The sequence below is a fragment of the Catharus ustulatus genome, chromosome 2, assembly GCF_009819885.2.
Source record: "Catharus ustulatus isolate bCatUst1 chromosome 2, bCatUst1.pri.v2, whole genome shotgun sequence".
In the NCBI taxonomy this organism is placed as follows: domain Eukaryota; kingdom Metazoa; phylum Chordata; class Aves; order Passeriformes; family Turdidae; genus Catharus; species Catharus ustulatus.
The window spans coordinates 84319281-84344100 of NC_046222.1; the positions used below are offsets into that span (position 1 = coordinate 84319281).

Sequence of the window (24820 nt, forward strand, 5' to 3'; positions counted from 1 at the left end):
CAACGTTGGAGGAGATTGCTGGCGTTATGCTTTGTGGCTCTGGCACATTCCAGCATCACGGAGAAGAAAATTATATAATATGCTCAATCTAAGTTTGGACTGATGGAAAATAGAATCAGAATCCTCTGTTTCCTTTTCCGGACCCTTTTATTCTCAAGTTTGTATCTTTCCCACCCCATCCACTGCTACCTCCTGTGTAATCTTTGGTCTTCTCTCTCTATTCCCACTCACGGCAGTCACTCGCACACTGAGAGCAGTGGAGCTGGAGCATCCCACCCACTACAGGCTCCGGAGGCCGAAAGCGCTGGAGCAGCGGGAGAGCGGCAGCGATCCGGGAGCTGCGCCCGCCGTGACGTCAGAGCCGAGCGCGAGGCGCGGGCGTGCCGCGGGGGGCCCCCAGCGCATCCAATGGGAGCGCGGGGCGTGTCCCAGCTCAGCCAATGGGAGTGCGGGGAGTGTCCCAGCCCAGCCAATGGGGGCGCGGGGCGTGCGGCGGCGGCGCGATGGCGGCGGGGCTGTGCTGGCGGGCCGGGCTGCGCGCGGGGAGGCGGAGGCTGTGAGTGACGGGGCCGCGCTGGGGCGGGGCGGGACCCCCGGCGCCGCCTCCTCCCCTTCACCGCGGGAGCCGCGCCCGGGGTCTCCCCGGTGCCCCCGTTAGTGCGGAGGGCGGCCGGGCCCGGGGCGGCGGGGCTGGCGCTCGGGCGCGGGCAGCGTGGGAAGGGAAGTTCAGTTCCTGCTCTGGCGGACGGTGTCCCTGCCACAGCAGGGGAGTTGGAATGAGATGACCTTTTAGGTCCCTTCCCACTCAAACTGTTCAGTGATTCCTCCAGTTACCAGAACATGGCTCTTGTCCGGTTGTCCCCTTTGGTGCAGATCCTACCTGGAGAGTGACCTTGGGTCTTTCCCAGCCTTGGACCGAGCGGGCTCCTCAGGGCCGCCGTGCCCATTCCCGCAGGGGGAACCGGGGGCAAGGCGGGCTGGATCCACACCCTTGGCTTTCCCGTTGTTACAAGAGCATCCAGTGTCGCCTGCTCCACGGATGGCCCGGTATAAGAGGTGATGTGGGCAGAAGCGGGGCTGTCAGACGCCGCCTGAGCATCCCTAATCCTGGGCCTTGGGACCCCCCGTGAGTGCGGAGTCCCCGTGCTCCTGTGTTGGCAGGGCCTGGATGAGGGAACGGTATGTAGGCAACGTATACCACTTGTAAAGGGCCCGAAATCACCAGGTGCTTTCCCACAGGTGCGTGAATAGCTGTGAGGGAATGCTAGGAAAAACTCTGCTTTAAATAAGAGGATCGCCGTACAAGTCAGTGTGCAGTTCAGGCTCCGAGTGACAAGTGCCAGGGAAGACAAAGGCTCCCTTGCACCTTCCTCCTGAAGATGTGTGTAGGTTTGATGTCCGGCTTTCTGCCTGCAGGTGTGCCTGCATCTTCCCGGTGGGCAGAGAGTGACTTCTGCCAGAGGGAGTGATTGATGGGTCTGTGCTCATTTAAAGCAGGTTTTTCAACAGCACTGCTAGAAGGAAAACACTTTTTTTTTTTTTAAGTATTGATATTAAGAAGGCAATCAAGTGTTAGTTCATTTTAATATCAATATTTAAAGCTTTAAATTCTCACATTCTCTGCTGAGACTGTGGTTCTGTAAATATTTCATAGCTGAGTGACAAAAGCCTGTGCAGTCTGTAAAACTGTAGCATAGATGTTACTGTGATCATGCAATATTGATGCTGGTGTTCTTGAGGAACCTCAGGGACAGCTGGAGTGCTTTGTGCTGTGCTAGAGGTGCAGTGAAGAGCCCAGTAAGTCCAGGTCAGTCATTCCTGCCCACAGTAACTGTCCAGCAAAGCATCCAGGGTCATTTTTCCAGCCTATCTCCTTCAGTGTATTTTACAGCTAGTTTCTGGAAAAGATGCATGCATGTACATGCCTTTTTTCCCCCCTTGTTTTCACCCCCTTTCCCCCATGTTAGTGCAGAATCATAAATGCTATGCCTTGCTATTTCTTGTCATGAAGAATTTTGAATAGTCATACTGTGGGAGGAAGAGGAAGTGTATGGGCAGTCAGGTGAGGACATTTATGTGTGCACAGCACCTGTTCAGAGCTGGGAGAGGAGGCTGCCTGCATGCCTGTGGTGAGGCTGCTCTCTTCCAGCTGTGGCTCAGAAAGGGCATCCTTGGCTGCTGCTTCCATGGGTTGGGACGTGGCTGCCAGGCATCACAACACCCCTGCATGACTCCCAGAAGACATGATGGCCTCCCTGTGGTGGGATTTGCCTGCTCCTTGTAATCAGTGCTGCTGTGGAGCCCAAGAGGCCACTGGGCAGGTAGAGACCACAGAATTTTGGGCATCCAATCAGTCAGAGACCAGAGCAGGATGAAGCATGAGGAGTTCTTGCTCATCTTTGAGCTAGGGAGCCATGGCGCTGTGTGCACTTGGGAGAGAAAGTACAGGGATGACTTCAAATGGCTGCAATCAATGAACATGTTGATTAGATTTAATTAGCAGCGTCCTGGTCTTTAGCAGCAATTGGCAGGTGCCACTGGCTCTGGACTGTGGTTCTTGTGTCCCACAGAGCTCTCTGCCATGCTGTTGGCTTGAGACCCTAATTACAGCAGGTACCTCCAATGTGGTGTGATTGCCTTTCCAGCTGCTGCCATCCTCTCTTCATGTGCAGGCTGCTCCCCCTTTTAAGCTGTGGGGAAGCAGTGCTCCCCAGAAAAGGTGAACCAAGTATTTGTGTCATTATCAGGCAGGTACCCAGAACAGGTTTTTCTTATTTGCCATGTTCCAGAGCTTACTGGGCTCTCCATGTCTCTGAAAGATTTTTGTACTGGAAAAAGTTTTACAAAACCCCTTCATCCAGCTGTTTTTTAGTAGCAAATGCAGCTGGTTTTTCTGTTGTTCTCTCTTGGTGATTATGCTGTAAGAGAAGAGCATTGCACATGTAAGCGCTATCACCTGTTTGCCCCAGCGAGCCAATCCGCCCCACCCAGGTAGGAGAGGGTTTTATTACATGTATCCGTTTACATGGCATATTCCAGGCACATCCATACCCACATGCCTGTGCTAAATCAGTTAAAGGCAGCATCCACATCTCAGTGGAATGCTGCTGAGTGTGGAATATACAGTGTGGGCATGTAGAGCCTGTCGTGCCAAAGGTGCAGACACCAGCATGACTGCTAGGAACAAAGGAACCTGATGAGTACTAAGCCTGTGTCAGTTCTTCTTCAGAGACTGTGCCTATGTCATTTAAAATTTCTAGCATTGGGAGATTCTTCTTTCATCACCAATTGCCATCTTCCCTCTCAGGAATCCACCACTCCTGTGTCTTGCATTTCAGGCTCCAAGTGTGTGTCTGCTTGGTAAATTAGTGAAGATGTTGTTTTTCATGTATTGGACACTGGAGGGTGCTAATGCAATGGGAGCTGAAATTGTTCTAGCAAATTAAAGGGTTCTCCTTTGTTAGTTGTGAAATAGTTTTATTCTTTGTTGCAGTGTTTAAATGGAAGGACATGAATTGTGGGCCTTACCAGTAGCTGATCCTGTTCAGCATGTGTAGAGCTGTGACCAAGAATATCAATAAAGTGTTATGTCTGTGAGGGATTTCTTTCCTCAACCTCTGTCAAAAAAAAAATCACTCATTTTATGTTCTACACATTTTTAAGTGTGTCTTTTGAGATTATGGCCTCAGGGTGAAAATTATTTGAAAGTGTGACTTTCTAGTGATAAAAACACTTTATCTGGCAGAATTGTTGAGCTGTATGTGCAGAGTCTGCTTTTCTACAAGGTCACTTTGGTTCACCTAAACTAATATTGTTGTGTTGCTATGAGTGCGAACCTGATAGTAGCTCACATTGGGAAGGGAGGGGACACCCTGAGCACCACTAATCAAGTCCCTAGCACTGCGATCCTGTCTCTGTGGATGGACTTGATGGAGCCTCAGTCTACCTTGCAACCAGCATCACTGGGCTGGGTGTGAGGGCATGTGTAGGATGGAGCCTTCCATCAGCCATCACTGCTAGGCCAGGTGAAGCACAATACAAAACTGATCCTTAGCTCTTGTTGTTTCAAATTCAGTCAAACATTTTTGTCAGGTTAAAGTTACATTGAGAGGTCTTACAGCAAAGAAGGTATTACCCGTTCACTCTGCTCCAGCTTTCTGCTCAACCAGGTCTCTGCTCTCCTTTGCCCTTGGCAGAAAGACACAGGGCCAATATAAGGTCCCTGTTGTGCACTCTGGCATCTCCACAGTTGGCATTAAGGACCGTGAAAGTACTGCCTGAGCCAGATTTCATCCTGGCAGCAGCAGAGATATGATGACGGATAATTAATGCTAATGAGAAGCAGGGTGCAAAGCTGAGCGTGTCCAGTTAATCACCACTGGCACCTCAACTGGTCTGCTTGAAGCTTGTGCTGTTCTGGACAGTCCTGTGTGCTCCTGTACCTGCCTTTGCAAACTCATTACCCAAACGAAAGCCAGTATTTGTAAAATGCGTGAGCAAAGAGAACTGGGTACAAATACATCTTTCTTAGAAGCCTTTCTTGTTTGATATGCATAGCAAATGAGTTACTCCTCTGTCTCATTGCTTTTGCAAATGAATTGGGCTGTACTTTCCTGGAAAATGTTGCTTTCTTGCTGTATTATATTGGTCAGGTTTTATTCTCTCCGAGGTGTTGAGGTTTGCTTACGTGTGGGTGGTTCAATTTTACTTCTTTGTAGAATACACAATTTTTTTCTGAATTCGACTCTGAACTGAAGATGTGTAGGAGAACTGGAGAAAGAGGCTGTGAATGAGGAAACCAGAATCTCCTGTTCTGATACCAGTGGGGGCTTGTTGTTCATCTTGCAACCAGAAACACGGACAGTTTCACAGCAGAGTTGCTTGGGTGTTTATCAGAAGCAGCAGAAATGTATCCAGTTAAAAGTTTACACTTCTTTTGCCAAGAGTTTTAGTAGCTCACCAGAATAGGGTTATAAGGGGGTGTGAGCAGAAAAGCTTTTAAAAATAATTGTAATAAGTAGTGGTACTGAAGACACTCTGCTTAAGAGTAGACTAAGCACACAAATTAAGCCTAAGCAAACAAAAAGAGATCTGGTTGACAGTACTGGTCTGGTTCACCAGCTTTTAAGAGAAGACTGTTTCTTCCATCACACCTCCATGCTTACGAGCAGAAAGCCAGATTACACATCCTAGCATTGTTTCCAGAACCAGCGTGCCAGGTTTGGTGCCAAAAGGGTTTGAATTTGTGCATTTTATGTAGATGGTGTCCTAACTTAGAGTGGGAGGCCTTTTTGCAGGAGAGAAGGTTAATGGACCTTCCACCAAACATGTGTGATTGTGTTGAGTTTAAACACTGCCAACTGCGGGATGGCATCTTGAGGTCCAATGCCACCCCTGCTTGGTGGCACTGCATGGGAAAAGAAGGTGTGTGCTCCCTTGGGGGGTGCTCAGTGCCTTCCATCGTTGAGTTTTTACACACTTGTGCAGTATTTCTTGGCTACTCATAAAGGCTGGGTGAGTGGGGTCCCTGGGGTTTTCATACCTGTTGGGGAGATTGGGCTGCGGTACTTGAAGTTTCTTGTCTTAAGAACTGGCAGGTAAAAGCTCCTTGATGCCAAGAACTTTGTAGAATTTCTGCTGATGAACCCTCGTGTATCTCCTCCTGCCCTCTGCACATCATGTGAGCTTCTGGTGGTGGTTTCTCCTGGACCGCTTTCTCACACCTCCCTGAGTTCTGAACCTCCTTGTTTGGAAAGGGGAAATACCCAATTTGCCCTTATTTTGTCAGTCAGGCAGTGCATGGAGGTGTTTCTCCAGCCACTGCCCTTTTATGCACGTCCCTCTTCCGCCCTACAAGGCTGAGGAGCACAGCAGGTCTGCAGAACTTCGACTGCAAATGGGTCTGGAGGTCAGCTTGTGGTTACTTAGCCCCAGGATGTTGAACAAGTCTCCTTTACATATTTTTCCTTATTTTCTGGTCAGACCTGTATTTACTTCTCAGGTCTCCCTGAACCCTTTAAATCTCCCGGCATAATTCGCGTAAATAGGATTTGCCTGTCCCTGTGAAATGGACATCTCTGTGGCTGCTTACCCTGCCTTCTCTAGCTCTTTGTGGGATGGGGCTGTGTCCAGTTGTCATTGGCTGCATGGCCAAACCCACCGTCTTCTCTGCCTTTTTAATTAAAAATGGTTGGCATCAGGGGCTCTGCAGCAATGAAAGGGGAATGATGAAACTTTGAAGAATTTGGGGCATAAAGTTGATCTCTAAATTTTAATGTACTCATTGCACTTAAACAGTTGATACATTTTATTATTGAGCGTTCAGGTGACCTAATTTCCCTTAGTACTGTACATTTAGCTTTATACATCTGCACCTAATTTGTAAAAAAGGACTTAATGAGAAACTTCAAACAGTTTAAATGTCAATTACAAAGAAAGCGAGGTTTTAAAGTTCCAGTAATCTGTCCATATTGGTCATCGAAACATGATCCCAGGTGGACGTTAATTCAAGACAGATGGCATTCCAAAGGCACAATTACAAAGAGCTTATATATTTTCAACACTAACAAGCTGTCACGCTATGTTGTAGCTACACTTCCAGTACTGTATAAGCACAATTGCTGCTTTATCTGCTGTAGACTCAGTAATAAAGGGGTTTGATTCCCCACTCTTGATATTGTCAGTGGGATTTTTTGTGGGGGTGAACTGGAGAGCAGGGTTAGTTAATGTGAATATCTTTCATCCACTCAGCCTGTTGGGTTGGGGGGTTTTGTTTGTTTCTTTGGGTTTTGTTAAGTTGGTGAAATGCTCTTCAAGGAAAGGAGTGGAAATATTGAATATGGGCATAACAAGACTAGCTCATCACAGCTATATTTCTATTTCCTGTCATGAATTAACATTAATTACATTAATTAACTTCAGCCTTATCAGCTGCTGGGCAATAGCTGTGATTATTTGTTAAAACCCCAACATCCTGGATGTTTTCAGTTAAAAAGTCATCTGAAAGCCTTTGGAGTAATCCACATGTTACTTGGAAGACTGAAGTCCAAGGGATTAATAGTAGCTTGACTTGCAGTGGTGTAAATGAGCAGGAGCTTGGCTGCAGCCAAGCAGGAGTGCTACACCCTGGGAAGAAGGCAGTTGGAATTATTTTCAGATTTCTGAAAATATTCCTAGGCCCAAAGGCAGAGGTGGAAGAGCAAGGTCAAGGATGAAGCAAGGTCAAAGTAGGATTTCCATTGGACTGAAGCATCAACATGTGGAGTAGTTGATCTAGTAGTAGATGGCCTGGCCATGGCAGGGGGTTGGACTAGCTGACTTTTAAAGGTCCTTCCAACTCAAACTATTCTATGTGGTAGATGGCAAGGTTTGTTGCAGAAGGACAATGTTTGCTACCTAGATAGTAGCTGAGGTGGGCAATGATCTGTGTAACTGAATGATGAAAGTTAATTTGGCATAATTTCCACTGACTTTTTGTTTGTTTCTTGAAACCAGGTCACTAAAAAGCAGAACTTGCCTGTCTATGACTAGATGGTGTTTTAATAGGCTTTTAAAATTCTGTGCTGTTAGCAGCAAGATTAATAATGCTCCCCAGGAAGGTTTTTAAGCTCTTATGGGCATGTGTGTCCTCTAAGAGGTGCTGAGAATTAAGAGCTTATATTTCTGCTCATTTATCTACCTTTCATTGGTAAGTGGAGAAGAAAGCAGAAAGGCTAAGATGTTCATCCTCGGAAGGCAGGAATTAAATGGTAAGCTTACACTCTTTAATTTTTGTTTTTCATTAATGAATGTTATAAATGTTTTATTTTAAAAGCATCTTACCTGGCTTCCATTTCTGAAGGAGTTGTAGGTGCTATTTGAAATATGCAAGTGAATTGGACTCCTGAGCCATACTTGAAACAAAATACCAATTTTACCTGCAGTTTTACTAGGTTTCCTGGTTTATGCAGTGGCATTTGAATGGCCCCTAGTAATTGTTTTTAGCAGGAAAAAAATTCTAACAAAAATGAAAAACACAACTCAAAGCTCATTAGCACTGTATTTGGCATGCCATGAATCGTTAAATCTTTATATAAATGCAGAAGTAATTTGTAACAAACAAAATCCTTTCTTTTTTTTGGAAAGACTTTCTTTTGACTTTTTGTTTATACTGCTAAGGTGCAGTATGTTTTCCAAACACTGGATAGTATTACCAGAAGAAGGGCAGAACCAGTGTTTCAATTAAATATTATCTAATCCTTGAGTGTCAGATATACTTAGTTGTGATACGTGAAAAATATTAGGCGCAAAAAAACCCCTAATAAATACTTAGATAGCGTCTTTTCAACTTGATTTTTTAACCTAAATTTGATGCTATTGTATGGTGTTCTCAAGTGTTTTCCCCTTGGATTTTCCTAGTGCTTATCAGAGGAACATACTGAAGTCTTTTTATTTAGATCAGGCTTCGCTTTGAGAGTAACTAATTGTTCAAGTCCAAGTGGGAAACTTTCTTGCACCTGGAAAATTAGGAAAGCAAAAGATGTCCACATCCTTTCCCTGGTGGTTCTTCACCTGTGAATTTGAACTTCAGTGGTAGTAAAAGTTTTGTGGACCTCATTTTATGTGAGATCATTAAGCGACAGGAGAATTCGGGACTAGCTGCCCTTCATAATTCAGGACACTGAAAGGTGCCATTTATAAGCTCAAAGTGCCTGCAGGAAGGCAAAACAGGCTTGTAAAACCCATGCTCCAAACCCTGAAAGGGAACTGGTTTGTACTGCTGGTAGCAGCCTTGGAGTGGCAAAATGAGAAAGGTGGTGGGGTTTGGTTTTAAAAATGGAAAAACACCTGCCGTTTTATATTTCATGTAATAACTTGAGTTTTCACACTTCTTGTGTTGATAACTCTTTTTTTCTCAGAACAACCCCAAAACATCCCTGGCAATGATTACAGTAAAAACCTCAGCAGTTGAACTGCCCAGCTGTTGGACTTACTGTCTTCCCTGTTACAGCCCACTGTTTTGCTGAGCTGTTAATTTGGCTATAAAATAAGTCTGTCCTGACTTTTTAATAATATTTTGCAACTGGTGACCTTTGCCCATGATATGGGCCAGGCATTTTGTAGGGAGACCTCCTGCCTCCTTATTGCTTGAGAAGGAGTAGCAGCATGTACAACACTTGAAAGGGGGTGATATGGTGATATGCCATTGTTACAACCTGAACAGGCAGTGTAATCTGTAAAATTCACAATATGCTGCAGCTTTATGGACTTAAAATGCCTGAAAGGCAGCTCAGGAAAACACTGAGCCCAGTGTTTTTTCTCAGAACAGATACTGCTTTCCTTACCTGCTCCCCTGCTAATCCTCAGATAAGAGCTGGAGCCGTTGTTTTAAAGTTCATGACCAAAATGTAGCAATTACTGCCTGGAATGACCCATCCGTATCCGTAATCTTAAATGACTGGGGCTGAACTATTCCAGTCAGGCCAGAATAAGCCAACTATTCATGGCCACAGTAATGTCCTGTGATTGAAGTTACCTGGGTGCCCATTTGCACCGTCAGAGCCCAAATGCCGGTGGAAACGAGGTGACTGCACATCAAGTCTGCCTGCAGCATCTTTACTTTGTTAATCTGGATTAGTTCCACACCTGCCTGCTTATGCACACCTATTCCAGCAGCACCTGGCTGTGCAGTGTGGTATCCAGCCTGTCACCCCTCCTCACATGGATCATTCAGTGGAATGGCTACGCTTTGGAAGCACATGAGTATTATTCCATTTTCTGATGCTGCTTTTGTTGCCTGGATTGACGTGCTCAGGGCCCCAGACACTGCACTGAGCTCATTGTGACCCCAGCCTTTGCAGAGCTGACTGCAGGACTCAAACCTTTATATCCACTATTAAAAGGCAGTTATGTGACTGTTTACGTTAGAGCCAGGTGCTTTGTTGCCTGTGGATGTGCTGTTACTGGACAAAATTTAGTATTTTTTAAATTTATGATCCAAATGTGATGAATATACTTACCTGATGACCTTGCTCTGTGTAAATGGCTCGGCTGCCTTCAGCCACTGCTCAGACTTCTGTGGGGGATGCGAGTCAGGTTTTTCAGGCTCTCTGTAGGGATGTGTCCATGACAGCATTCCTGTTATTTCTCTATTTCCTTTGTGAAGGACGTAAGGTTTCTAGGTGTCATGTCATTAATATATATTTTTAATGACACTTCTGGGGAATTTATTGTTCAAGTCCTCCTCAGCTTGTAGTGCATTAGTGATTTCTGCAGGTTCCTTTATTTAGGCTTTATATATGAATGCATGTTTTGTGGGCTTATTGCCTTAACCATTCACTTGTTTTGTTAAATCTCTAGTGATACTAAAGCACTGAATGTGCTTTGGGTCAGCACCAAACAGTGACTTCAGCATACTGCAAGTATAAAATCTGTTTTCTTACTGACTGGTTTTTTTTTCTTTTAAAGAAGTTGATAGAACAAAAACCATTTAACAGTTGGCTTTCTTTTACTTTCCTGTTAAACTAAGCTACTGAGGAAATCTTCCTACTGCTACATGCTGCAATATGTCAGAAACACCGTTATGTTATAGTTGCATCATTATCTAAAAGAAAAATTGAGTGTGGGTTTGAACTCGACAAGTGATGAAAGTAGCCCTGAGGTTGTCAATTAGAAAGCTAAGGCCTGGAACTGATAAGTTAATGGCCAGTCCCCTTCACACCCCCTGGCTTTGCCGCCTGCTCCCACCTCACCCTGCAGCAGTTTTACTGTTTGGAACAAAAATAAAAGGCTTCCATTACTTTGTGTCCCAAAATTTATCTCACTGATCCTGTTCACTTAAAGTCTTGGCTGATTGTGTTCCTAGTATGGACAGATAGTTAAATGAGGAGAAATGAGATATAGCAGACAGAAAATACAAACTCAAAATCATCCCTCTCTGTTTTGTGTTTTTTAATTAGTTTGTTTCTTTTTGTCTAAATGTTGAACTGTTAACATGTTTTTTTCAGACCATCCTGCAGTACTCACAGCAAATTTAGCAGCAGTGTATAATTCTAACTTCTACCGTATGTTTGTTTGCAGGTTTTAAAACCTGAAACTTAATGGCAGCCAGTTGGAACCCATGTGTGCCTGCTAAAGGCAGAGGGCAACATGTGTGGGTTTTTGTGAAGGGAAATACTGGTTACCAAGTTTATGATATAATGTAATATAATACAAAGTGTTTCTATTTTGCTTGGGCAGGAGGGAACTAATGCGTTGCCATTTCTCCTGGGGAGCACATGGGCTTAGATAAATAGATAAATCGTGTTAAACAACAAACAGGACTTACTCAGATTTTAATGATTCTTGGTGTGCTCTATGGTGAGAACAGTAACTTTATGAAAAGAATAGTATTAGAAGTAGATATAATTCAAACAGGCAGTGTGCAAAACAAAACATGTAATTAATCTTCAGTTTTTGAAACTTCATGTACAGTGTAAATTTTTAGGACTTGTAAAAGTTTGCAGTTGGGCACCCTCTCTGCAGCCTGAGGTTCTTCTGTCATTGGCACAGCTTCAGTGGCAATGGAGACCCACGATTTTTTCCACATAGCCCTCTCTTAACCTGGAGCACATAAGTAATAATCATGAGTTTGAGAAGGCAGTTTAATTTGTAAGGACATTCAAGTTTCTGACCTTTCTGATGGTTTCACTGTAACCAGCAAACATCTGTTGAATAATAAAAAAATTGTAGTTGCTACTTACAGTAGTTTCACGAATACAAGCCGCACGGATTATAAGCCGCACCCCCGGTGCCTCGACAATGTTGCTGTCTTTGTCAATAGATAAGCCGCACCCCGAATATTAGCCGCACTTTCGTTCGTCGCGAGAATCCGTGCGCAGCTTTCACAAATTGGCCAATTAGTAACAGGATCGCGGCATAGCGGGCTTTACTGGCTCGGGGCGGGGCCAGGCAGGCTCGGCCCGCTCATGGTTGCCGACGGGGCCGGGTGGCCCAGCTCAGCGCCACGGCTCGGCGGGGCTGGCCGGGTGGTGCTGCCGCCGCCGCCGGGCTCGCTGGCCCCCCTCTCCCGTCAGCACTGCCCCGCTGCCGCGTTCGCTCGCCCGGCTGGCGGGGCTGCCGCCGCCGGGCTCGCCGCTCGCCCCACGCCGCGTTCGCCCCGTGCCGCGCCGCGTTCCCCCCGCGCTGCGTTCGCTCGCGCCGCGTTCGCTCGCGCCGCGCCTCGCTCGCCCCGTGCCGCGCTCACCCTGCGCCGCGTTCGCTCGCCCCGCAGGCAGGGCTGCTGCCGCCGCTGCCAGGCTCGCCGGCCGCCCCCTCCCGTCTGCACCGCCGCCGCGTTTCCTCGCCCTGACCGGCACTGCAGGCCCCCGCACCGCCGGGCTCCCCCACGCTGCTGGCCCCGATTCTGCTGGGCTTCCCCCGCTGCCAGGCAGCCCCACCCGTCGGCCTTCCTGCTTCTGCCATGCTCCCCTGCACTGCTAGCCCCAGTTCTCCCGGGCTTCCCCGCCCTGCTGGCCTGGGCTCTGCCGCCCCCCCTGCCCCGCCCTGCTGGCTCAGGCTCAGCCGCCCGCCCCCCACACTGCTGGCCCCGCCTCTGCCAGGCTTTCCCACCTCAGCCGGGGCCGGCCGGGCTCCAGCTTGGCTTGGGGCTGCCGCGGGCTCTCACTTCCGTGTTGGCAGCTTTTAGAATTTTGTTAATGTATTAGCTGCCCCGGAATATTGGCCGCACTTCCGGGTTTCCACCAAAATTTTGGTCAAATTGGTGCGGCTTGTATTCGTGAAATTACTGTACCTGACACAATTCAATGAAACAGTGCTCTGACCAGGGACTGCTGCTCTGAAGTCTGTCTCTCCTCCAGAGAGATTTCAAGCCATGGAGTACATCTTTTTCTAGCTCAATTCACAGGAAAAGAGACGTGAGATTGTGTTAAACAACTCGGCATGGATGGTGTTTTCTCCTGATGTGCCAGCTCTGCCCGAGACCCACAGGGTTGAGTGTTTGAGTACTTCCCTATAGAAGCAGTGCAGAAGAGATAGTACATGATTTTCCAAAGGCATGTGTTCCTTCTGTGCCCTACTTTAACTTATTCCTTGAGATACATGTTTCACAGTACCCATAAATAATGAAGACATTTTTAATTAGAGGCTTTGTTTTCTTACACATTGTGACGCTGGTGTTTCTAGAGCTACAGGATAACCTCTTGTGGTGGCCTGCTGCAAGAGGGGTTATCTCAAGATAATGAACACTGCTATCTAGTTTAGCCTGGCTGGTTCAGGTATCACATCTACCAGAAAGCATAATTCTGCAGTTTCCTCCTAAGATGATCCCTGGCTTGGATTGCAGTTTTGTCTTTGCAGGAATCTTCTCTAGTTATTTTTTGAATGAAGTCCTGAAAAATGCTGTTGGGTAAGAAAAGCTCCTATCTTTCTGCATTTTTCTTCTCTTACCCTCTTTTATACAATTTTAGTCATCCATCAGTCCAGCAGGGCTGTAGTGCAAGTTATATTCACATGCTGTAAGGAAGCCCATCAGCCAAATTTTGGTGGAGCCAGTAACTGCTTTACAAAAGGCAGACTGATGCCAAAATTCTCCATCTCTCTCAGTGGATTGGGCTCTGCTCCTCTGGGATTTTTTCCCCCTCCCCTTTTGTTTCTGCTGTTGATTAAGTGTGTTTTCTGACCCATGGCACTCTTTCAGCGTGAAAGTTCCTCTCTTGCCATGTGTTTCTTTACTTTTGTCATGCTTTAAGCACATCCATGTCTTTCAGTGTGGATGGTTTGGTATGTGTGCTGTTTGCTCACCAGTTTACACCACTTGCTTCCACAGCACATGAAGCACAGCATGCTGAACAGGGCCCATCTTAGGGTAAAGGCTGTGGTGCCCTACAGAGAGGGTACAGGTTGAATTTGTCTTTGTCCCCTTCCTCTGCCTAAGGAGGAAGAGTCTCATTTTAGGAGCAAATGTTTCTTTTTTGTCTACAATGCTGGATCCACATAAACTCTTTGACACTCTAGAAGTTTGGTTGCATTGGCTCACGTCTGAAGTAGGGAAACCTGGTGTCAGAGCTATAAACTTTCTGAGGCTAAAAATCAAAGGGGCTCCTTTCCACCTACATACTTTACCTTCTCTGCCAAACAGAACCTGAGCAGTGCATCCTTCCCTTTTGAGTACTCTCAAGCCCTATTTTGCACATTCATGTGGCCAGGTAAATGTAGGAAAGAAATGAAAATGACTTATCAAAAAGTGGTGTGGCATTTTCTAACATTTTTTTTCATTCCAGTAGAGAACGTTAAAATAGGGAAAATCTTGCCTAGATTCAGTAATTTGGAATGAACAGAACCATGTCACACATACACAACAAATTAAAAAAAAAACCAAACCAAAAGGAAAACACAGTGACACAGTGCTTGCAATAGGACACATTCAGGGTGTGAAAGTTGACTTGGCATTTCCAGATTTGTAATTTCTAAGACAAAACTGAAGTGCACTGTGGTCTTTATGCAATCACAGTGGATTTCCTTTGAGTATATCTGAAATGATACAGAGCTCAGTTAAGTGAACCTTGTCTTTAGTGTTAGTATCATCATCTAAGACACATGCCATTGGCAGCCTGTCTTCCCACAGAAACTCAGCACTGGTGTTCCTGAACAAGATAAACCAGAAAATGAATGTGTTCTCAGAGGGCTGCGTTTCTTTGGACATTTTTGCTTTGGGTATTTTTTATCAGCTTCTTTGACTGCTTTTGCCTGGAAAATGGTATATTAACCTGAAAACATGACCACAAATGGCAGAATCTAAGAAACAAAAATACAGACATAATAGTTTAGATTTGTTACTGTACTCTATGACTGTATAAAATGACATTGATTATGCAATAGTAATGGCAAAATTAAATGGTTTTGAACCTAAGCATAAACTTTGCTGGAGCAAACCAGCAAAAGTTTGGGTCTTTCAGGTATTGTAGACTACAAATATGTTGGGAGGCCTTGGCTCCAGAGACAGGAATATATACCCCTTGCCAGACTGATCTGTTGCAATGCCTGACAAGGTCTGCAGTGTGGAGAGTGGTGCCTGCAGGATGTCTTCACAACTATGAAAGGAATTCGTTTAGGAAAGAAAAACATTTAAAATTTTTAACACTTCAGACACCTCCAGATTCTTTTTTCAGACCACTTTCAGCCTGTTTACAACTGATAAAAATTATGTTCTGGCATCTTTATATAAAATGCATGAGATGTAGGTCTTGCTGCTTTCTGCCACCAGTAATAGTAATGCTGGCATATTCCTCCATTAAAGGAAAAAAATCTGGAACTAAATGATAAGCAGAGAACTGAAATCAATGAGATGGCAACAACTTTGTGATCAAGAAATAAATAAGAAAAACAGTTTTCAAAATTTATGCCAGGTGTACTTATTCTTAAAAATAGGCCTATTAAAATTATAGCAAATCCTAAATTTCCTATAATCTGTTTAAATAATAATCCCCCAGCCCAAACCAAAATAGAAACAGTGCTTCCAGGTTGTGGATTGAACCATTCAGCTGATGAAAGTCAAAATCTAAACTCTGGAAACCCAAAGTGTTTGAAGTATTGTGTTGGCTTTTGAGATCAATAGCCTCCTCTGCAAGTACCAAGAGAATATTTTCTTCAGTATATTCAATTAGCTCAGTTAAATGACTAATTTATTCAAAGTTGACCAATTGGGAGTTGAAAGAAGCAGAAAAGCTTGTTCTTCTCTACCAATCTGTGAATAAAAGCTAATTATGAGAGGATTAGATTTGCTAATACTACAATATTGGAGGATATTATGACCAAATACTAGATTGGTGCTAATTCTAGCTAATACCAATTTATTTTAATAGATCAATTTTTAAATCACAATTTTTTTACAAGTCTAACCTCTCTCAGATAGTGCTATGCAAGCAATAAACTGTCTTATTACCTTTTAAATTGCATTCCAGTTTTCATCCAAAGAAACATAATCCTAAGTAAACACAAAGAGATCAACTAGTAAATAAGAAGTGTGCCATACATAATTTTCTAATAAAAACAGTAAAATTAAGCTGAAAAAAATGTATAATGAGGTATAGAAAAGTTTAAATATATATCAGCAGAGCTACTCTGTCCTTCTGGCTAGCAATAAGGAGTGCCAAATTTAGTGTAAAAGCTATATTTAGTTACAAGGCAACATACTTTAGTGGTTACAAAGTGAGAATTAACCTTTCTCTTAGAAAATAACTAAACCTTTACATGGGAAAACACACTTCAAATTAATTATCTAATTCAAGGTTTCCCATTTGGTAGTTTAGTTTCTTTTTAAGAAAAGTGTCTTGAAAGATTTAATCCTGCTGAAAGTCATTGATAGCTGAAGTACCTACAAGCGAACATAAACATCACTGCAAACTTGACATAAGGATTCAGAAATTCAGCCAAGAAAGCTATGTCAAGATAATGTGAGGATACAATTTTTCAGTCCTGCCCATAAACATTTGGTACACGGGACACCCCACAATGAAATTTAATTACCTCTTCTGCTAGTAGGATCACAAGAAAAAACCTTGCTTCAGGCACAAGCAGAATGAGGTGTGGAGGACACGACGGAGTGTCGCGGTCATCACGCCTTTGCGGCAGAGACGCTGCTGAGTCCTGCTGCCTTTGGTCTCCTGGGATGGAGCCATCATGGTTCCTCTCCATCTACTGGTGACATTGGAAGCTATTCCTGTAAATCCTAGTTCATAACCTGTCATCAAATTGCTTTGAAAAAACATTGCTTTCAGATGCTGTTTAGAAATCATTTTGGCAGTTCCGCACAAACAGAGTCTCCAGGTGGTGCTGAGTTTCTGAGAGGTAGTCCTTCTCCAGCAACTTACTTGACAGTGTGACTGGATGACTCTGCCTCACCACTTAGCCAAGATGAATACCTGGAGCAATAGAGACCACTCCTTGGTGCAGTGCTGCCAGACCAAGAAGCAATCTCAGGGTGCTGCAGCACCCCATTTATGTACCTGCGGCACCCTGTTTAGGTACCTGCATCTGTATGCCTGGGTAGCTTCTTCCTGTTTTAAACTCTCATTAACATGGGTTTCTCATCTCCAGCAAGTCCATAAGACAGCTGTGCAACTTAGAAGTAGCCCACTAGCAAGTAGAAAAGGAAATAGTGGCTATACATTTTACTTGGTAGAATTTTCCCCAGCTCTCTATTTTCCCCAAGGTTATTTTACAAGGAAGCCCTGTGTGCGTCCTGAGCCTCCAGAAGCCTCCTGCTGATCACTTCTGTTGTTGACAAGCCTGGGAGAAGATTATTCTGAACTGGCCACCCAACCTGGTGCTCACTATTGGAGGCACAGCAATGCAGCAATGATAGGTGTTTAAGGGATGAAAAGCCCAGATGATCATGTTTACATCCCCAAAACTATTAAGATGAACAGGCTACGGGTTCATCCCAGCCTCTGTTCTCTGCAGCCTCCCTTGCTGGGCTCTGGGATCCACAGCCCTCCTTGGGCATTCACTGTGACAGCCATGAGGCTTTACATCTTTACTGAACTGTAACCACCAGTGTAAAGGGCACTGAGATAAAGGCTGTGTGTTACCTGCTCTGTGTGTCTGCGCAGGCTCCAGAGTTTTAAATATGCCATTTATTTGCAGCCCCTTTCAAGTGAAAATCCAGATTTTGCCATCCCTCCCTCAAATACATCCACTGTGAAATTTAGCACAGTGTTTAGTTTTCTCTGGACTGATTTTCAGGATAACTTGGACCTTGATTTTTTTTTCCTGTGATGTTTCTAAAACTGGCAGAAAAAGAACTTTTTTTTAAGCCTGCATATGCTGCAATGAGTATTTTAAAATAAAGATTTTTTTTTTTAATCTGTAAGCATGTTTAATGCTTGTATAAGGTGCCAGATTTTAATTACAGTTGGCATTTATAAGTGTGGTGCTGGCAATGGCAACCATATTGCTGAAAAAAGGCATAAATTTTGACACTGGCAATATGGGAACCCAGCATATGAGACTGTAAACCTCATTGCTTCCTGTTTTAATATGCTGCTTTAAGGGAAGGGCTTTTAACGGTTAATATTTAACTAGAACATTTAGGGTTCGATAAAAGTTGTTCTAATTTCAAACTATGTAGTAATTTAAGTCCTATCAAAGATCAGCTTAGGTAATAACTTTCTGTTAAATAGCCTTTAAATAAGCATGCTTAAAGTAGGGAAAATAAGATGCTTCATTACAAGAAATGAGGTTGGCATCTACCAGGTTTTCCATTAAGTTCCAGGTCACAGACAAATAAAGGAAGTATGTTAGAAAAAAAAAACCTTTTTAAAAATAATTAGGGAGATGTCTGTTTTGTTCACCAGATGGAAAATCAGTAGTTGTGGGTGGTCTGTGCTGGATGGGGCATCTCACAATTGGCAGAACTATGCCTTTAACTTTTAAAGTCCTGGGACAAAATGTGAAAGTAATTGACTATTCCGAATGCTCTCTCTCTGGATACCTAGCATGCTTTTAAAACCAAGATTTGGTGAGTTTCTGACTTTTTTTCCTACAAATGCTCAAGCTGTTGTGTCTAGTATTTGGCCACTTGGGTATATTTTTGGTAGCTGTTTAGTGGGGCTGTTGTCTTTTGTCTTTATGCCTGCATGTGCCTGGACCTGCCTGCAGACAACTGAAATGTCACAGCTTTACAATTAATTCTTCATTAACACAAGATTTTCAAAATATTGTCAGTGTTTGCTGTGTTCAGGATATATATAACTGTTGGTTGACATTATTTGTTTCTTTCCTCTAGTTCATTCATTTGAATTCCTAAAATTCAAATTTTAAGGAATTTAAATCTCTCCATTTGCCAGCATACTAAACAAAACAAAGTTGCAATCTTATTTTCACAAACAAGAAGAAAATTCCTGGTTTAATATAATTCAGGCATTTGCATAAGTATTAAAAATCCATAGTATTTTTTTTAACATTAATAAATAAGTCCAAATGTGCGTGTGTGGATAGTATGCGTAAGATATGCATATTAAATACTGTCACTTATGAACATATTAGAATCTTCTTGGTGCAGTTTGTAACTTTGCTTGCTGTATCAGGACTCATACTTTATAATTTCAGATTAATTTGAGAAAACAGTATTTTGAATGTGGAAAATGGGTTAGAAAATCCTTGTATTCGCATTAAGAATAAGAAATTTTATTATCTGCACTGCCATAAGCATGTGTTCTGTTCAGGGGTGACTCTCAAAGAATGAGACTGAACACATTTATGTCACAGGAGGCAATTGCTTTATATTTACCTTACTTTACAGACAATTTTTTTGCAGTTATCTATATAAATGGTCACAGGGAATTGTATGTGTGTGTTATATCTATATCGTAGCTTGTGTTAAACCGATCCCCACACTTATTATGTAGAAGCATTCTTGACGATAAGTGAGGCACTCAACTTAGTGCCTTCTTTGTAAAATCCCTTTTGCTATGCATGACATGTACTCTGTATTTTTTTCCTTGCAGTAAATTATAAAGCTTTTTTCTTTCCATGAATCTCCTTCCAAGAAAACACATACAGCCTAATAACACTCGCCTTGAGGACTGTGCATTGCCTCCACTACAAAGCCGTGTTTTCATTGAAGAGATAATTATAATATGGTTTAATGTTCTTGTCAACCCTGAAACAACTGTCCCTAAAGAGTGCTATTCTGCTGGATGTCTTTTTGAAGAGACCTGAATGTGGCTAAGAGAATATACACATAGCCACACACTTTTCTGATAAACCAGGACACATTTTTAATACAATAAATGCTCTCTAAAAAGAATTATATATTTTCTAAAGTACTAATTCAGAACTGCATCCACCACCAGATTCCACTGTTAAAAATACAGAATATTTTCTTGAATTTATTTATTTTACTTTCTTCTCTTCCCATCCCCCATAATATTTATACACTTTAAATCCATATGAGAACATAAACTCACAATAATAATTAAAATGTTTTTAATGTCCTTTGAGGCACAGCCTTCAGATGAGTAAAAAAAGCCCAAACTGGAACACAAATGGTTCTTCCCAGGCAACGAACACGCTTGGCTGTTAATACACTGCAATTTTCTGCTTTGCTTAGTAAAAACAGCAATTACTTATTTGTTCCATATCCCCCCCCAGCACAGATGCTCCTCAGTCTGTCCATGTTCCCAGCACCAAGCGGGCTGCGTGCGCAGGGCCGCGCGTGCCTGCGCTCTGCGCTGAGCGCGATGCAGTGCAGGTTTGCCCCCCACATGCTGCACTGCTGGCAGCACTTATTTATTTGCCACGGATGCTGCTTTGCCACCAGCCCTAGACAATGGTGTGCTGGAAGCGGCTGGGGCTAGGAAGGCCTTGCTTTGAGCTGTCTGCCCTGCTGAAGTAAAACGTTTCCAGGTGCTTTGCCAAGCTGACCTTGAGAAAAGCTGGACGGTCACACCAGTTAAGGCTGAAGTCCAGTTGAAGAAATTTTTAACATCGTTTTCACTGTCTTGTCTTTTGTGGTGGTCTGGTGGTTGGGAACAGTGTCTGGTGCTGCTAAAAACATCCTAGTCCGAAGCAAAAAGGCTTTGAGGGGAAGTGGAATCACAGTGTGGCTGAAGGCAATGCAAAATTCCCTTTGGCTTCAGACTGTCTGAGATTTTCCTCTTGAGTTTCAAAGACCAAGTTAAAGGCTGACACACCACAAAAGTACGTATGACCAATAGACCCCCCCAGAAATCTAAGGAAAATGCAATTCCCTCACTCCTCATATGACTGTTAGTGTAGACAAGAAATTGTGGGGCTCAGCACAATGCAACCTGCCGCTGAAGCAGGTGCCTGGGATCTTGAAATTAATACCTAATTATTTTTAAAAGCTACTGTAAAATGAGGAATATGAGAGAATATGAGAGAATATGTTAATTAATTGAAAGGCATTCTAGTAGGTATTTAATTAGCATAATTCTGGAAAGGTACAAAAGAAACACAATCCCTGGCAAAAGTGTATAATTTGAATCTTCATTGCAGTAATCTCATCATAAGCAATCAATTTGCTTGCTCTGAAGCCAGTGGGATTTATTTTTTTCCTTCGAGGAGGAATTACAAAGTAAAGCCTTAAATTAATATTGTAAATAATCTCTCTAGAGAAACTTTTCACTGCAAAAATTTCCTCAACAAGCAAATGTTAAAATGTTTACAGTGCACAGTATAAAAATATCCTTGAGATTTTCCCCCACAGGTTTATATGTTCAAGTCAGAAAGAATAAGCAAGTGTTTCTAGCAGAATTAACATTTTACCATCATGACAAGTATGTTGTGGTTTCCCCACTATTTTTTTTCTTTATTTTGATGGAAGAAAAAAATAGCCAAAATATATAAAACCTTAGCTGATGAATGCAGATGCAAAGCGGCACAAAAATGAAAAATCCCATTTTCCCATTGCTCTTCTTTTGATAGCTTTGAATTCGTTACTATACACACCTTTTAGGGTTTGTTTTCTTCACAAGATATACTGCGTTCCCACCTAATCTTTTTTATGCCGATCAGCACTTAACATTTTAAGTCTTGGGTTTGGGGTTTTTTAGTTTTGTCTTTTTTCCTAAACTACCCCTTTTCTTTATTGAAGAGAAAACTCATTGTGGGCTTAAATATCTGACAAAAATATAGTGGACTTTGCCAATAGGTCAATATACACAGTTTGGTAACTGTATTTCCTCTTTCTGTTTTTTCAGGCTACATATTCAATTTATTTTAAATTTTGTTTTGTCTTGTTTTAGCTATGATGATGTCACACATAAATGCACTGTCACATCAGTTGCTGCTGCAGTCACAGCTAGGGCTTGGTGATTTCTGTCCAATAGACAAGTATTTTTGTTGCTATGCGCCCTCACAGATTTCCCTCTTTGAGAATGACTGTGTGAAGGGATACTTCCCTCCAGCCTGTTTTGTGCAGTCCCCTTCCCGCTGCCCAGAAGCAGTCCTGCCAAGGCAATGTTCCTGCTCTGCTCTTAACGTATCCTTAATATTCCACTCACCTTTTCCACGGGCCCTTGCAGATAAGGAATCATTAAGCTCTAAATGCTCTCGGTGTTTTATTTAAAGTAATCCAGATTTCCATCACCTACTGTTTGGAAAAACACTTAACTTCCAGTTCATATCCAAATGTTGGTATGGAGAAAGCAATTGCATGGAAAGCTGCCTTGTTGAATGCTGATGACCCAATCTGGTTTAAGTGTGTAAATACTCTCACTGATGACATTTCCTCTAGAAATTCCAATTGGTTGCATACTATTGTTGTGGAATGTAAGCTGATTCACTGATATTTTCTTGCCTTCTAAAAGACTTGAGCAAAATTTTGCCGAAGTTTTCTTTTCATATTATTAGCATTGTTTTCTTTTATGATTCTGTCATTCTTTCAGCCTCTGTATCTCCCTGCACACAGCATTCTTAAAAGTGTTCTTTTATAAGGGGAGCTGGTGAAGTCTTGCAGCAACTCAAAGCATCTTCATTAAGGCTGCAGAGTAAAATATTCAGGAGTTAGGAAATGTCAAAATTTAGATGGCTGGCGCAGTTAAGTTCAGCCCCCTTATATATTTGCTTGATAGCATAGTCTTTTAAAATCAAGATCATACATAGCTTTTTCCACAGGACCCCTGCCTCAGCTAGTGAACAAGATGGACGATGCTGAGTTAATGAGCAGTTATTCAATATTTTGTTTTCTCCTAATTTTTCAATGTGTAGCCCTAGGCCTTATTTACTGCACACTATTGAAACCCTGCTGTGAAGACAGAATTGGTAATTTCCTTATGAGCTTTTCTATGGCACTTATTGCTATAAATATCTGAATGCTTAACAAACATTAATTAATTTATCTTCAGAAAACCCTCACGATAAAAAGGGCTGATATTACTTCTGTTTTACAGATAGGGAGCTAAGGCTTACAGAGATGAGAGTCAGGAGTGTCCCATAAATTTGGGTCCTTCATTGTCAGCTTACAGTTAAGGAAGTAGAGATCTCTCTTCAGCTGCACTCTTTTACCTTTGAACATCCAAATAATTTTAATTCTGTATCAAGTAGAAACTTCTAAAGAGACTCACAGACCATCATGGCAGTTGACTTCATTACAACTTGAGAAAAGGTGGAAATACTTACCTTCTGAGTGAGCAGGGAATCACCTCAACCTAGACAAGGGGAAGTACATACTGCAGAATATGATTCCTTAAATCACAGCCTTTTCATGGATTTAGTATCCTTACTGTGGCTTTCAGGAAAGTTGTTTCTTCTACTCAAGATTCTAAGCTTTTAGCCCTTTATATTAGAGTCACTTATCTAAACTCCTGCCTCCAAAAGCAGTTTGGAATTTGACTTAATTAGGTAAGACCCTTCCAGAAGAGGACAGAAACAAAAATGTTGACAGGAATGTCCTCTTACTTTAGAAGTTGCTCAGTAATAAGGAGTAAAGGCATGAGTTCATTCTTATTTTTTAGGTTATTCAAGCTTGTATTTTCAAAACACTGCTTTAACCAGTAATGGGTAAAACTATGACTTTCTAAATGAACAGGCAGAGGGATTCACTTGGTAGGGAGCAGACCCAGTTTCCATCCTTGCTCCAATTAGTTATCAAAGTAATTGGTATTAATCAAGTATTGGTTACAGTAAAAAAGCAGCTCTTGGTTGAGTCTCATAAACTGTCCTCAAAGGTCAAGCATGGGGGAGGATCCATGCTTGTGGATTGTCCTCCTCAGATGCAGTGAGTATGTAACTGCATGCCAGCAAGCATGCTTCTGCAATGTGTCTGCCAGGAAGGGCAAAACCTTAAAAAAACCTTAAAATGAACACACAAACAAACAAATAAAAAACCTCTCGTGTTCCTACAGACAATAATCTTTCTTATCAGTCATTATTAAGGTCTGTCCCATAGAACATCTATGCGGAAATATATTGTTGAAGAGAGTTTCATAAACTGTGTGCCCCAAGGGCTGAATTTGGATTACACAAAAATGTCAAAATGGCTATTTCTTAATTTTCTGTTGGTTTACTTCAGAGTCTTTGCAGAAGTATTTTAGTGGGTTTTTTGCAGATTGCTAAGAGGAGATTTTAGCCTGAAATTGTACTGGACCCCACATGGTTTGTCAGCATGGCTTCCAAGCTGAAGAGCACCGTGCTGTGGGGGCCAACGTGCAGGTAGTGCTGCAATATTTCACTGAGCAATATGTATATGGTACCAAGATATCAGGCACTGATGCACTGTTGGTATTCTCTGCACAGGCGTTTTGTCTCCTCAGAGTGGCCTGGGGTCACTGAGCCACTGCCCCTGCCACCCTTGTCCCCAGAGCATAGTTCATACCCGGTGCCATCTGTGGGTGGGAGGTTGCCAGGCTGCTTCTTCAGCACCAAGCCAGGGCAGGCAGACAGGAGCCTTGTCCTCCTAAGAGCAGGGGACAGACAACAGGACTGCAGGGAGTAGAAGGAAACAGGGATTTCAGTGCTTTTAGGACCCCTTTCTGCTACAGCTTTTCATCACAATGTCTGAGCCCCCACTATGAGAGGATCACAGGAGCTGCCTCCTGCCAGAATCCCATTTACTGTCTAACAACTGAATTATAGTTGGTGGAGCTATGACACTTCTTCTGGATTCTTCTTACGGGGGGAATCTCTGTAACTTAAGATGTCCAAGTGCAGCAGGGCCATTGCAGGTGATGTGATAACTTTGTACTGCAGAAGAACCTCCCTCTGAAATTGTGTGTTACCATTGTAAATTTCTCAGAACTTTAGCCCAAAGTGGACATGGAGCCCTGGCATTTCCTTTTCCTACTTACAGAAGAATAGCATGCAACTGAAACTGAGAACT

The 24820-nt window shown here is 43.0% G+C and overlaps 1 protein-coding gene across 1 annotated transcript in view; it reads left to right on the top strand.

Moving 5' to 3' along the window:
* The first annotated feature begins 501 nt into the window (after positions 1–501).
* Positions 502–24820, top strand: part of CLYBL (citramalyl-CoA lyase) — a 190097-nt gene continuing 165778 nt past the window's right edge. The window contains exon 1 of the mRNA XM_033052009.1: positions 502–556. Within this exon, the coding sequence (XP_032907900.1) occupies positions 504–556 (53 nt within the window). The 5' untranslated portion in view covers positions 502–503. The remainder of the gene's footprint in view (positions 557–24820) is intronic.